General features: G+C 43.8%; 1 protein-coding gene and 1 non-coding gene across 2 annotated transcripts in view; one reads left to right on the top strand and one right to left on the bottom strand.

Annotated features, from left to right (window-relative positions):
* Window positions 1-2,891: 2,891 nt before the first annotated feature.
* grk6 (G protein-coupled receptor kinase 6) overlaps window positions 2,892-12,323 on the bottom strand; it is a 34,387-nt gene continuing 24,955 nt past the window's right edge. The window contains exons 7-16 of the mRNA XM_029447818.1: window positions 10,212-10,275; window positions 8,509-8,649; window positions 8,084-8,274; window positions 7,949-7,986; window positions 7,020-7,109; window positions 6,663-6,871; window positions 6,285-6,422; window positions 5,408-5,545; window positions 5,134-5,268; window positions 2,892-5,024 (exon numbers count right to left, since the gene is read on the bottom strand). Coding sequence (XP_029303678.1) covers window positions 4,974-5,024; window positions 5,134-5,268; window positions 5,408-5,545; window positions 6,285-6,422; window positions 6,663-6,871; window positions 7,020-7,109; window positions 7,949-7,986; window positions 8,084-8,274; window positions 8,509-8,649; window positions 10,212-10,275 — 1,195 coding nt within the window. The 3' untranslated portion in view covers window positions 2,892-4,973. The remainder of the gene's footprint in view (window positions 5,025-5,133; window positions 5,269-5,407; window positions 5,546-6,284; window positions 6,423-6,662; window positions 6,872-7,019; window positions 7,110-7,948; window positions 7,987-8,083; window positions 8,275-8,508; window positions 8,650-10,211; window positions 10,276-12,323) is intronic.
* Window positions 9,430-9,503, top strand: trnan-guu (transfer RNA asparagine (anticodon GUU)). The gene has a single exon. It is a non-coding gene; the product is annotated as a tRNA-Asn (tRNA).

Here is a 12,323-nt window from a genome sequence, read left to right as displayed (position 1 = left end):
GTGGACGCGCATCATCAGATTTGACGTCTTGGTGCACTACGCTGAGCTGAGACGGGCGTGAGAGTTAAAAACCTGCTTCTTCACGCCCAGCTGGAGCGCTGTGGTCCTGACTCCCACAAGCAGCCACTCCCTCCTGCCCTGCAGTAACCCGTTTCCCGCCCACATGCTCAACTGTTCCCCACTTTACTCATTAGTCCTGCAGTGTATCTACCAGCCTCATCTCCACACACACTGCCAGATTATCTAGTGTGCATTTGCCCTCGCTCTCCAGCCGGCCCGACCTGGTGAAGTTTCAGCCTTTTTGATTCAAGTACACGTGAACTTTGACCTCAACCCGTCTGTCTGTGAGCGGTGATTGCCGTTAATGTAATGAACGAATGACTCCTCCCTGCTGGTTGACTTTCGACACACTTCACACAGCTCACGTCCTGATTGCCGAGAGGACTTTTCATGTGTGCATCTGTGCAGACGTGGATGTAATCAGTGAGCTCTCATGTGCGTCCTCCTCACCTGCGCACTCTGAGGATTCGTCCTTAAGAACACAACGTGAAGACAAACGAGCACTACAAGCCCTGCATATGTACTCTCTGTGTGTTTGCGTGGGTGAGAGCACATACGTGTGTGTGTATTTACAGTATATCCATCTAATTTAAATCCTTCCTGACTTTGGGTTGCCGTGGTAACGCAGGCGACGATGGAGGATTGAAGAGAAGATGTTTACACACACGGACACGGCTTGTTTTTCTGCAGAGGATGCATTTAATGGTGTTATGCTGCAGATCCGTCACAGTATCATCTTCTCACTGATCTGCTTGATATGGAAATCTAAATGTACAAGACATCTACTGCACTGAAGATGTCAAGGCAGCCAGTTAAACATTTGGTGAGCAGCAGCTCTCTGTCTGACGTTTACACACGGAAAACTAAATCCTACACGGATTTATGTAGATTTATACGCATATCGAGATGATGAGATGACAGCAGTTATAGCTAACAATAAAGCTAATCAGAGAAGCAGCAGGTATTGATGTAACATTGTAGTTTTGTGATGAGCCTGAAGGAGCTCGAGCAGAGAACACATGTATATTGAGAGTCCAGTATAATTAGGATTGCTGTGAACATCACAAACGTGTGCATGTACTGTCGCCTTTCATAATGTTGGCTGGAAATCTGGACAGCTTGTCGCAGTGACATTAACCGTGACATTTGTGTTATTTAGAAAAGGTGCGAAGAAGAAGAAGAAGGAGAAGAAGGAGAAGGAGAAGGAGAAGAAAGAAGAAGAAGGAGAAGAAGAAGAAGAAGAAAGGAGAAGAAGAAAGAAGAAGGAGAAGAAGAAGAAGAAGAAGACGCCTCCTCCTCCACCGTCTCCTCCTCTTCTCCTCATCCTCTCTCTCCTCCTTCGCCTCCTCTCCTCCTTCTCCTCCCCTCCTTCGCCTCTCCTCCCCCTCCTCCTCCTTCGCCGTCTCCTCCTCCTTTCTTCTCTCCATCCTTCTCGCCTCCTCCTCTGCTCCTCCTTCTCCTCCTCCTTCTCCTTCTCCTTCTCCTCCATCCTTCGCCTCCTCCTCCGCCTACTCCTCCTCCGCCTCCCCTCCTTCCTCCTCTCTGATAGTCGTTTCAAAGAAAACTGCAGGATCTGTTAGATTTGGTAGATGAGGAACATAGAGAATGAAAATCCTTTTCCTCCTGTTTTGTGTGCAGAACTCTGCATCCAATCAGTCAATTACCTAACCCCCTTCACCTAGTGTGAGTCTGTTCGTGATTAAATGGTGAAATGAGTCCCGGCAGGATTCCTTGTCCCAACGACAAATCCATCCGCTGCAGTAACAAGATGATCCACAGTCATTATGTCCACAGGACAAGATGTTTCCCTGTAAACTGCTGTGTGTCAGAGATCAGTGTGTCTCGTAGTGGGACGTCACTGTTATGTATGAATCATGAGGTGATGTGGCTGCTGATTTCTGTCACCTGGGCCTCAATTCATGTCGCGTATCAGAGCAGGAACTTCTGATTTATTTGGAGAGCGCCTAGTTTGTTACCCACAAGCATTAATCCATTTGAAGATGCAAGGGTTTGCAAACACGTGAATGCATTCCACTTCACCTTTTCATAAGAAGCATTACGAGGTATGACGGTGGATGTTTCCTTGAAAAGAGCTTTCATAACCAACCGGAGCGAAAACTAAATGTGAGAACGTCACGAAAGCAGCAGAAGCAAGTTATACTTTGAATGAACAGGACTGGAAATGAGTGACAGCAGAGTGTTTATTAATAGATGCTTTTTAAGGCTCTTAGTATTAATGAATAGATGGTGGATGAACAGATACGTGGACACATTCAGAGCTGCACTCAATCCTTGAGACACTTGAAGCACAAGCAGAAAGGAAAAAAGATTTCTTCTGGTATCCTCATCCGATAGTTGAACCCTTTAACATGTTGTCCTGATACACGGACACAGAGGAGCGCTGAGAGTTCCACCATTAAATTAAAGTGTTATTGATTTAAATATACAGTTTTAAAGGGACAATTTCAGAAAACAACATCTTTTGTATTCTTCTCTGGAAATTAGAAATAGTTTTATTTGTATTGACTATTGAAACCCAGGGTGTGTTGTGTGTGTTAGAAACCTTTGTGTTGTTTTATTTGTTTAGACGTAACTCCGGCCTGTGGAGGTTTTCTGTTGAATATAAGGATTTAAATTACAACAATGTTTTTATCATTTATTTTAAATTATAGATAAAAACTACAACTCAACAAGTAAAATAACCAAAGATGATCTAGTGTTGGCAGAGAATGCTGCTGTATTTTGCCCACAGTAGCTTATTAATAGATGTACTAATCATGTCTACAATGTTGCTGATGAATGATGAACAAACACAAATAAGACCCGCAGAGTAATAAAGTGGAATTATCCTTTAAGGCAGATTACAGTGCATCCTCAACACAAAGGAAACAGTACAGACAGCAGAGACACAGCACAGCAGTTGAGTCCTTATTGAAAGGTTGAAATGTTAGCGAGCTCTTCTGACTCCCCGAGTTCCCCTTCGACCTCTCAGTCTTTTATAAAATGGAGACTCCAGAGTTCAGAGGTCGGGGACGACGGCAGTCTTTAAACGCAGGGATTCTCATCGCCCTCGTTTTCTCGAAGAGACGTCGCGTCCACAGTGACGACAAACACACGATGTACCACAGACAGGAGGTGAACCGAAGCTGACGCAGCAGCAGGCTTTGCCGGAGCACGTGTACGGACACACGCAGGATGTATAAAAAGACTACAGGCTGGAGGAGTACCTTCAAACACCAAAAGGCACCTTGGATGGGAAGGACTTTGTCATCTTTGATCTTCTGTGGAGGTTTAAAGTAACTGGTTAAGTGCTTCAATGAAACACCAGTCGAGAGCTGTGGTGAAACAGAAGGCAGACAGCAGGAGACAAACTGTCCTAAAGACTGATGCACACAATGTTCACATGCACATCAACACATCAGCATTCATAGAAACCAGACACTTGGTTGATTATCATGTGAACGTCTGAGTTCTGCTTTCCAACAGTTTATGAAAACGGCAATTCTTCGTTGAATAATCGATTAAATGCAAGAGAACATTAATCACCGGCTATTTTGAGAGTCAATTAATCAATTAAGTCATTTTTTTAAAGCAACAATTGCCTCATTTTTGCTAAATCCATCTTCTCAAATGTAAGAAGTTGAAGCTTTTCTTTGGGTTTTCTACTGTTGGTCACACGACTCAAGACGTTCATTCAAATTACAACAAAACACACTTTTGGGTCTCTGGCCATGCAGACGCTTTTGGTTTCATTTTTGCATTTTGGTTGAGAACAATGCATGCTGGGATACTTGTCTACCCCAAGTTGACACATACGTCAGCTTTTGGGATAAATACACAATATGTTTTTTATTTCTAAACCTGAGCAAATAAAAATAAATCTGCATGGCGAGATAAGACGACAGCGTGTGTGTGTGTGTGTGTGTGTGTGTGTGTGTGTGTGTGTAACAGCTGTAATTGTTAATTGTTGTTTGATTGAATATCACATCTAACCCGGTGTCTGGTTTCTGTGATCCGTCTTCTCCAATATCAGAAACAACATGACAGCCGTGTGAACATTCAGAGGTATTTCATTTTAATAGCTTAAAATCAGCGGCCATTTTGTTTGAAGAAGCCATTGACTGCAACCAGCTGAGCTGCAGCGACGAACAGTTGGTCATGTGATCAGCTCTGCCACACAAAACTTTGGACTTTCTTGCATTGTTACTTTTACACATGAAGGTTTTCTACTGGCAGGGCAAACATATGCAAACCTGCACATCATCCGCTAATGAAGGACGTAAGGAAGAGAGGAAGGAACTAAATCACGCAAAGGAATCGATGAGTTGAAAAACGATAACACTATTGATATAAAAATATCTGCAGATGTAGACAACTACATGGCTCTGGTGTCACCATTTTGAAATCATAAAGATGACACTCGTAAAAGAATTAAATAGACGAAGAATCGGACGCAGAGAGCGGAGGAAGAGAAGTGGTCTCGGTCACGGGTTTGATTCCCGGGACAAAGTAAAGAGATGGAGGGATGCTCCTCCCTCGGTGCTGTCACAGTGCCCTCCAGGATTGTTCCAGTGGAGCTGCTCCGTGGCCAGCAGCAGCTCTCAGATCAGTTACAAGGACATGTGGATGAATGTGAAAGCAACAACAAGAATAAAGAAACATCTGTTTATCTTCCGTAAGTTCCCGTGTCCTCGTTGGGAACGCGTCGGCCGGCGATATTTCACAACTTTGTTTTTAAATAACATTAAACATTATGGCTATGCTGAAAATATACATTCTGACATTTAGAGATAGTACTATGTTAAAAATACAAATGTGCAAAAGTTGTAAACAAATGAGATTGTGTGTGTGTGTGTGTGTGTGTGTGTGTGTGTGTGTGTGTGTGTGTGTGTGTGTGTGTGTGTGTGTGTGTTTCACAGCCTGGTGGGCTCCTCGTCACTGTCACTGCAGTTACCACAGCACTCCTGCAGAAAGAGGCACAGAGTCACCTTCAGACGTATTATTATTACTCGATGTTTAATCATTTCTAAATGTAAAAACAATGTTTGCAGGAGAAGCAGGGAGTCCTCCGACCTGTCGGCCAAGCAGCCGCTGCAGGAGTCCCTGTTTGGGTGGAGGAGATGGCTGTCCTCTCCAGTCCAGGTCAGGAGGAACCGTCCCGTCCTGGAGGAAAACATTCAGCTCTTTGAAACACTCCGTCTCGATCATCTGCAGGAGAAAAGACCAAACTTCATTCTTAGCGTCACATGCACAGAGAGACGTCCGGCTGAACTCTGAAGCTCCACCTGCTCACCGTTAACGATGCACACAAAAGAAAACATGTACACAATGAGATGATGTGTCTCACCTCATCCTGCCAGGGAATGGAGACGCAGCCGGTGGACACTTTACTGTAGAAAGACTCGTCTTTGGGCTCCAGCTCCACTCCTTTCACTGTGGAGAACTGCTCGATGTCCAGCACGTCTTTACAGTAGATGGCCTGCGGCTGCAAACGCACACACGGCACATTTATTTCAGCTGCTTAGCTTAGACCAGGGGTAGCCAACGCGGTGCACTTGGTCGCCCGCAGGGACTACGTGAGTCGCCCGCAGAGCATGTTCTAAAAATAGCACTAGTCCCCATGGAGCTCCGAACAAACAAGTAGCCCTTGGTATTGAAGTAGCTCTCAGTATCAGAAAGGTCGGTGACCCCTGAGTTAGACACTGAGTCTTTAGAAGAACCACAACTTTGAGGAAGACTTTCCGGAAAGTTTGAATAGAGATTGAAACTCGCTGTGTTCTCACATTACTGTAAGACAACAGCATGCTCGGTGTGGGGAATCCTTCCCGCCACAGACAGGCTCATCATGCATGCTCTGCATAATGAGCCTCACTCACATTGTTATTAATGGGATTAATGAATTCCACTTCCTGTGCTGTGGAGAGGATTGAATCTCCAGCTCTCTATTTAAAGGACATTTTGAGACAAAAGTTAGATACGTTCATAATTAATGTCACAGCTACACTGTTATTTATGTCACGCCTAGATTATCATTAATAGGGTTAATTGTACCTGTAATATCATTAATGTCAGTAGCTACACCTGTGCTAATACTCTCTGGATCTGTGCTTGACAATATGTTCTCGTCTAACTCTGAGAAAGAATTAGTCGACTCTCAGACTCCAGTTTCTGCAGCACAAACCTTCCTGAGCTTCAGTGATCCTGATGATGTATTGCGGACTTACATCAGGAATGAAGGGCGCCTGCAGCATGCCGGCCTCAAGGCGTTTGAAGTTGATGGAGCGGAAGATGGGGTGGGCTTTGACTTCAGAGGCTCCGCCTCCCTCGCAGCCCAGCCTCTCTGCGGGATCTTTGGCCAGAAACTGGGGGATTAAATAAACAAATAAAAGACAGTTACAGACAACAGGAAGTGACAGAAACAGACAAGGTGTGATCTAGTGTTGGAACGATACTGGACACTTTTCTAACTTCGATAAAAACATTGATTTTCGACACCGTGTTTGATTCCACATTGACAAGTGGTAAGTGCTACACTCATGGAGCGTGAGCAGATGGGAGCTACAGACCAGAGCACATTAGAGACGAGTGGAACATCCACCCACCATTCTGCAGAGGGACTTAGCGTCCTCGGAGAACTTGCTGGAATATTCCTCCGCCACCTCCTTCACCAGCCGCTCCACTTCCTCCCTCTTGATCTTCTTCTTCCTCTGCTGGAAGGGAGATTGGCCCTCGATCATCTCGTACAGCAGGCAGCCTAACGCCCACCAGTCGGGGCTGAATGTGTAGCGCTCGTTTTTCACCACCTCCGGAGCTGGAGGGAGGGGGGGGGGGGGCAGCAGAGTGAGCATTTGTTTGAGCTAAAGGTGGTTCAAAAACACAGAATCTGAAACCTGAAAATGTGTGTTTTTCAGTTTCTATTGGTCACTAGTGGAGGAGAGTAAAGGTCAGAGGTCACTTACACATGTATCCTACAGTTCCCACCCGTCCCTTGATGGACTGTCCCTCTGGTACATGAACCGCTAAACCCAGGTCTGAGATCCTGATGTGGCCTAAAGACACACACACACACACACACACACACACACACACACACACACACACACACATGTTTGTCAGCATCAGTTTCTAACCAGCAGGGTTGCGCATCATCAAGTTATTAAATCTTATTTTAAAAATTCTATAAACTTTGGTTCTTTGACTTACATTGTGCTTTGTGATTAGAACGCTCTGAGAGCATCATGTGGTGAGAAGCGATGATGGTCGTTATGTTAGTTTGTAGGCGACGAGCATGCAGCAGAAATCAGAGCATATATTGTATCTTCATGCTGATTCGTCGCAGTAGGGATTTACATTTTTCTTTTAGTTCGGTCTAACTGTCGTGTGATGAAACCTTTCAGCAGTTTTCTCTGAAAGCTTTTGGTTTGAGGCCGTTGGAGTCAGAGTGCCCTCTGGTGATGAACTCACAAACTGACGTCTGACTACAGCCAGAACCATCATGTTTCCACTTCTGTTTGTTTGTCAGCAGGACAAACTACTGATTTTAATAAAACTTGGTGCAAAGGTGTGGCATGCATCTTCTAAACACAACTCTTAGTTACTGTATTCACAATATATTCAGAACTTATACACAGGAATTCATCAATGAAGAGCTTAAAGTCAATTTAAAAAAGCTATCATTGGTAATAAGTGTGCAAAACAACAGCAACTAGCTTCCTGTTATACATACACCTCTCCTTCTGCTGTAAAAAGTACATTTCCCCCGGCGTGGGATCAATTAAGTTCTTATCTTATGTTATCTCTTCTTATCCTCTACCTAGAAGAGCCAACTGTTCTCGTTGGACATCTTTCTGACCTACAGATGTTGTGGAGAAACACTTCTGCTACTCACCGTGGTCGTCCAGCAGGATGTTCTCCGGCTTTAGGTCTCTGTGTAACGGAGGACGAGGGAACAAAGAGCCAATGAGACGAGAGCAGAGAGGACAGAAAAACGAGACGAATGTGCGTGAGGTCGGAGGCTGCTGACCTGTAGACGATGCGTTCTCGGTGCAGGTCCTCCAGCCCGCAGCAGATCTCTGCGGAGTAGAAGACGGCCCTCTTCTCGTCGAAACCCGCGTCGCCCATGTGATAGATGTGAAACTTCAGGTCTCCTCCGTTCATGAGGGTCAACACAAGGCAGAGAGCGTCCTTCGTCTCATAGGCGTACGCTAAACTCACCTGAAACAGAGGAAGGTGTATGCTAACAGATGTGCAGACAACTATCACGGGATTACGTCCCCACAACCAAAATACACAACCCCACAACCCGCCGCTGAAAGTAGTAGCGTTTGATAGAAACTACAGTGGCCATCCTCAGTAGGAAGCGATGGTTTTGGCGTGAACATATGGAGGGACGGACTAAAGCATCGTTGGTTAAGGTGAAGGTGACTGTCGATGAGATGAGACGCTTACAACAAATCTGCTGTTGACTTTCTCCAGGATCTGTTTCTCATTGAGCGCCATGGACTCTCCTTTCCTCTTCTTTATTCTCTTCTTCTCCAGTTTCTTACATGCGTACATCTTCCCTGTGGCCCGTACCTGACACGCACACACCTGCAGGGTATAAGAGGAGGAGGAGGAGGAGGAGGAGGAGGAGGAGGAGGAGGAAGGGGGAGGACAAGAGTTTTTCATTTCCATTTAAATATATAAAAAGCTGCACAAACAAAAGATACAATACACCCTCAGTCCATCTTGTGACTTCACTCTTTTGAAAGCACCAGGACCCAAAACAAGAACGTAATTGTAAAGAATCTAATCATAAGGTAACACAGGAGGGCACGTCAGGATGTCAAAGAGGAGGGCACAGTGCACGCCTTATGAGACCCTCTCCCTCTCTCTCAAGGAGAGAGAGAAAGAGAGGAAAGAGAGAGAAGAGGAAAGAGAAAAGCGAAAGAGAAGAGAGAGAGAGAGAAGGCAGAGAGAGAGAGCGAGCGAGAGAGAGAAGAGATAGAGCGAGAGAAAGAGAAAAGAGAAAGAAGCGAGAGAGCCATCTATCTCTCGAAACTCTCTAAAAACTAGCCCTCCTCCCATTCTCTCTCTCTCTCCCTCTCCCTCTCTCTCTCGACCCTCTCTCTCTCTCTCTCTTTCTCGCCCTCTCGACCTCGGCTGCATTCGGATGTGAACGGCAGCTGTACGTATGCACATGAAGGGAGAGTATAAAGGAAAGAACTCAAAACAAAACTCCATCAAGATCGAATTTTGTCCCGATAACTGTTTTACTCCCTACAGCCCAGTTCTCCGAACTTAACCCAGCAGGAAAAAGTACAACACAATTCAATGACAACTGAATTGGTGTATGAAAAAAGAAAAGTCCAGATTTTACCACCAGCACTAGTCTCTGTGGCGCAATTGGTTAGCGCGTTCGGCTGTTAACCGAAAGGTTGGTGGTTCAAGCCCACCCAGGGACGAGCACTGTTTTGCGGGGTGTGGCTTAAGTTTAGAGCAGCAGAAGGAGGACGTGGAGTACGAGTGAACACTGAATAATACTCATACAACTGGAGATGGTGTTGATGTGGATGTTAATACTGAGGTGAATGTAGCCGAGCGTACACTTTAATGTCTTATCAAATAAAAAGGAGCTTAATTACAGTCTGTAGTGGTTTTAATTCAAGTTTGATGTCCACTATTGGTCTGGTACAATAATCAGATGTGTGTTAATTAATGAATTAATAATTGCTTCATTTTTGTTATATATATATACCTATTTTTCACCAACACAATCCTTTTTTATTACTAAAACTTCTCTCTCTTTCCTGACACGTCTGTCCAGTGTGAGGTGCTGTAACACCGCTAAACTCAGAAACTAAAGAGCAACTTATTACTGAACAGCTTTCTAAAGACTTTCTTACTTTATATCAATTAAGAAATTGTATTGTAAGATTTACAAAGTCCTACAACGTCATTCCCTGAACTACAGATTGGATATGAAAGAAAAATGAGAATTGGAGCTTTTGAAACTGGACATAGACGAACAAAAAGCCCGACATAGACGGCGACTGAAGGGATCAGATGACTGCAGACATGCAGACTGTTTGTTTTGTGTTTTGTGTTTTATGAATTTCCTCTGTGTCTGTGAGCTGTTAAATAAAGTTAGTGAGTAAATGGAGTGTACTCACCTCTCCAAAGCCTCCTTTCCCTAAAACTCTGTACTGTCGGAATGTATTTTTCGTCACCGGCTGCCTGTTGGACACAAACCGAAATTATTTCACGACACAGACTGCAACACATGTAAAGGTACACATAAGAGCAAGTTCTTGCACCTGCAGATGTGGACTGTTGCAGATGTTGAACTGTTTAAACTTTAAAAACCTGGATAGTTAAGTCAGAAAGTGTGCGGGACAGAAGGTGTTGCTGTGTTTTAAGGTACATTTGAATGCTGGTGGGCATGTACAAATTAAAAGCGACTGGCTGCTGCCATGAAAGCTTGGCGTGTTTCAACGCCGCAGTGATCTTTGGAGTGTACAGTTAGTCATCAGCGGATGGGTTTATGAAGCACAGAGCTGGTAATGAGCCGCAGCCTCAATGAACTGGTCCCTTGGCGCTCCCCGCTCATCTCCCTTTGGACGGTTTGGTCATTGAAGCAGGTAAATTAAATGCTCATTAAAAGAGGGTGAGTCATTTTCAGCTTAATAAACCTGCGACGGTGCTTCTGCTGCTTGTTCTTACACTGAGTTTTCCAATAACTGCTTTATTGGTTTGTGTATTCTTGCATTTAGGCCCATATTGACTTCCTCAGAGGTCCGATCAACAGACGCTAACTTAATATATTGAGACGTTTAAGTCGAGCAGTGGAGACTAAAGGCTCTGTTCAAGATCACATAATAATCTACTGTTTATACTAAGCATGACATAAAGCTGTATGTGAGAAATGCCTGGATGTATTCTATGTTAGCAAGAATTGCTTTACGTACTGCGGTAGTAGTAGGCCTGTAATGTGGATTTACATTTGTCATAAACAATTTTCATTCCACGTTATCTTCTGCCGATAACGTTGTTTGCTATATTCATGTGACGCAGAGAAGACGTGAACGGTCTGCGTGTAATAGCATCATCATTGATTTCATATTCAGTCTGCACGGTACTAATCGTATGTGCAGTGCACGGTACTGATTACATGTAAAGTGCACGGTACTGATCATATGTGCAGTGCACGGTACTGATCATATGTGCAGTGCACGGTACTGATTACATGTAAAGTGCACGGTACTGATCATATGTGCAGTGCACGGTACTGATCATATGTAAAGTGCACGGTACTGATCATATGTGCAGTGCACGGTACTGATCATATGTGCAGTGCACGGTACTGATTACATGTAAAGTGCACGGTACTGATCATATGTGCAGTGCACGGTACTGATTGTATGTGCAGTGCACGGTACTGATTGTATGTAAAGTGCACGGTACTGATCGTATGTAAAGTGCACGGTACTGATCATATGCGCAGTGCACGGTACTGATCATATGTGCAGTGCATATGATCTCATCAGCCATTACCCAGCGCTATGCAGATTTTTCTTCAACCTAGTTTCCTGCTTGCAGTGTAATGCTAAGCTAAGCTAAGCTAAGCTAACAGGCTTGCTGTAGCTTCATATTTAACAGACATGAGATCTTTAACAATATTCTTATTGAACTCTCAGCAACAAATAAGCAACAAGCAAATTAAAAAAATATTTTATTAATTTTCCAAAAATGTAAAAACTATTTTTTAAATTTTCCAAAAATGTAAAAACTATTTTTATTTTTCAAAAATGTAAAAAATATTTCGTTAATTTTCCAAAAATGTAAAAAAAAAATCGTTAATTTTCCAAAAAAGTAAAAAATATTTCTTAATTTCTTTAGCACGCTGCCCACTGAGTAAAGAGAATATTTTACTTATTTATTTGATTTAATTGCGATTACATAAGCAGCTCACGGCTCTTCTCTGCAGTCATTTCATTGAAGATCTTAACACCAATTATAGTGGTGTTTTTCATGTTTTCGCTGCAGCTGAAGGATTAGAAATGCTCCTCAGTGGAGGGAATTCAATGACCCTGAGGTTTGAAAAAAACAAAACTTTAATCTCCACTGGATAAATTCTAAAGAATTCAAGGTCGTCACCCTTACACAGTTCCTGGAAAGCCGACATGTCAGACACATGGGTTTAATTTTATCTGTGGGGCTGGAAGAAACAGTCCTCATGCTGCTGTAAGTGAAGAAGAAAGAAGAGAACAGTGTTCCTGGTGGGC

This window comes from Cottoperca gobio, chromosome 14, assembly GCF_900634415.1.
Source record: "Cottoperca gobio chromosome 14, fCotGob3.1, whole genome shotgun sequence".
NCBI classification, from domain to species: Eukaryota; Metazoa; Chordata; class Actinopteri; order Perciformes; family Bovichtidae; genus Cottoperca; species Cottoperca gobio.
This window is presented reverse-complemented; position numbering and strand designations above follow the sequence as displayed.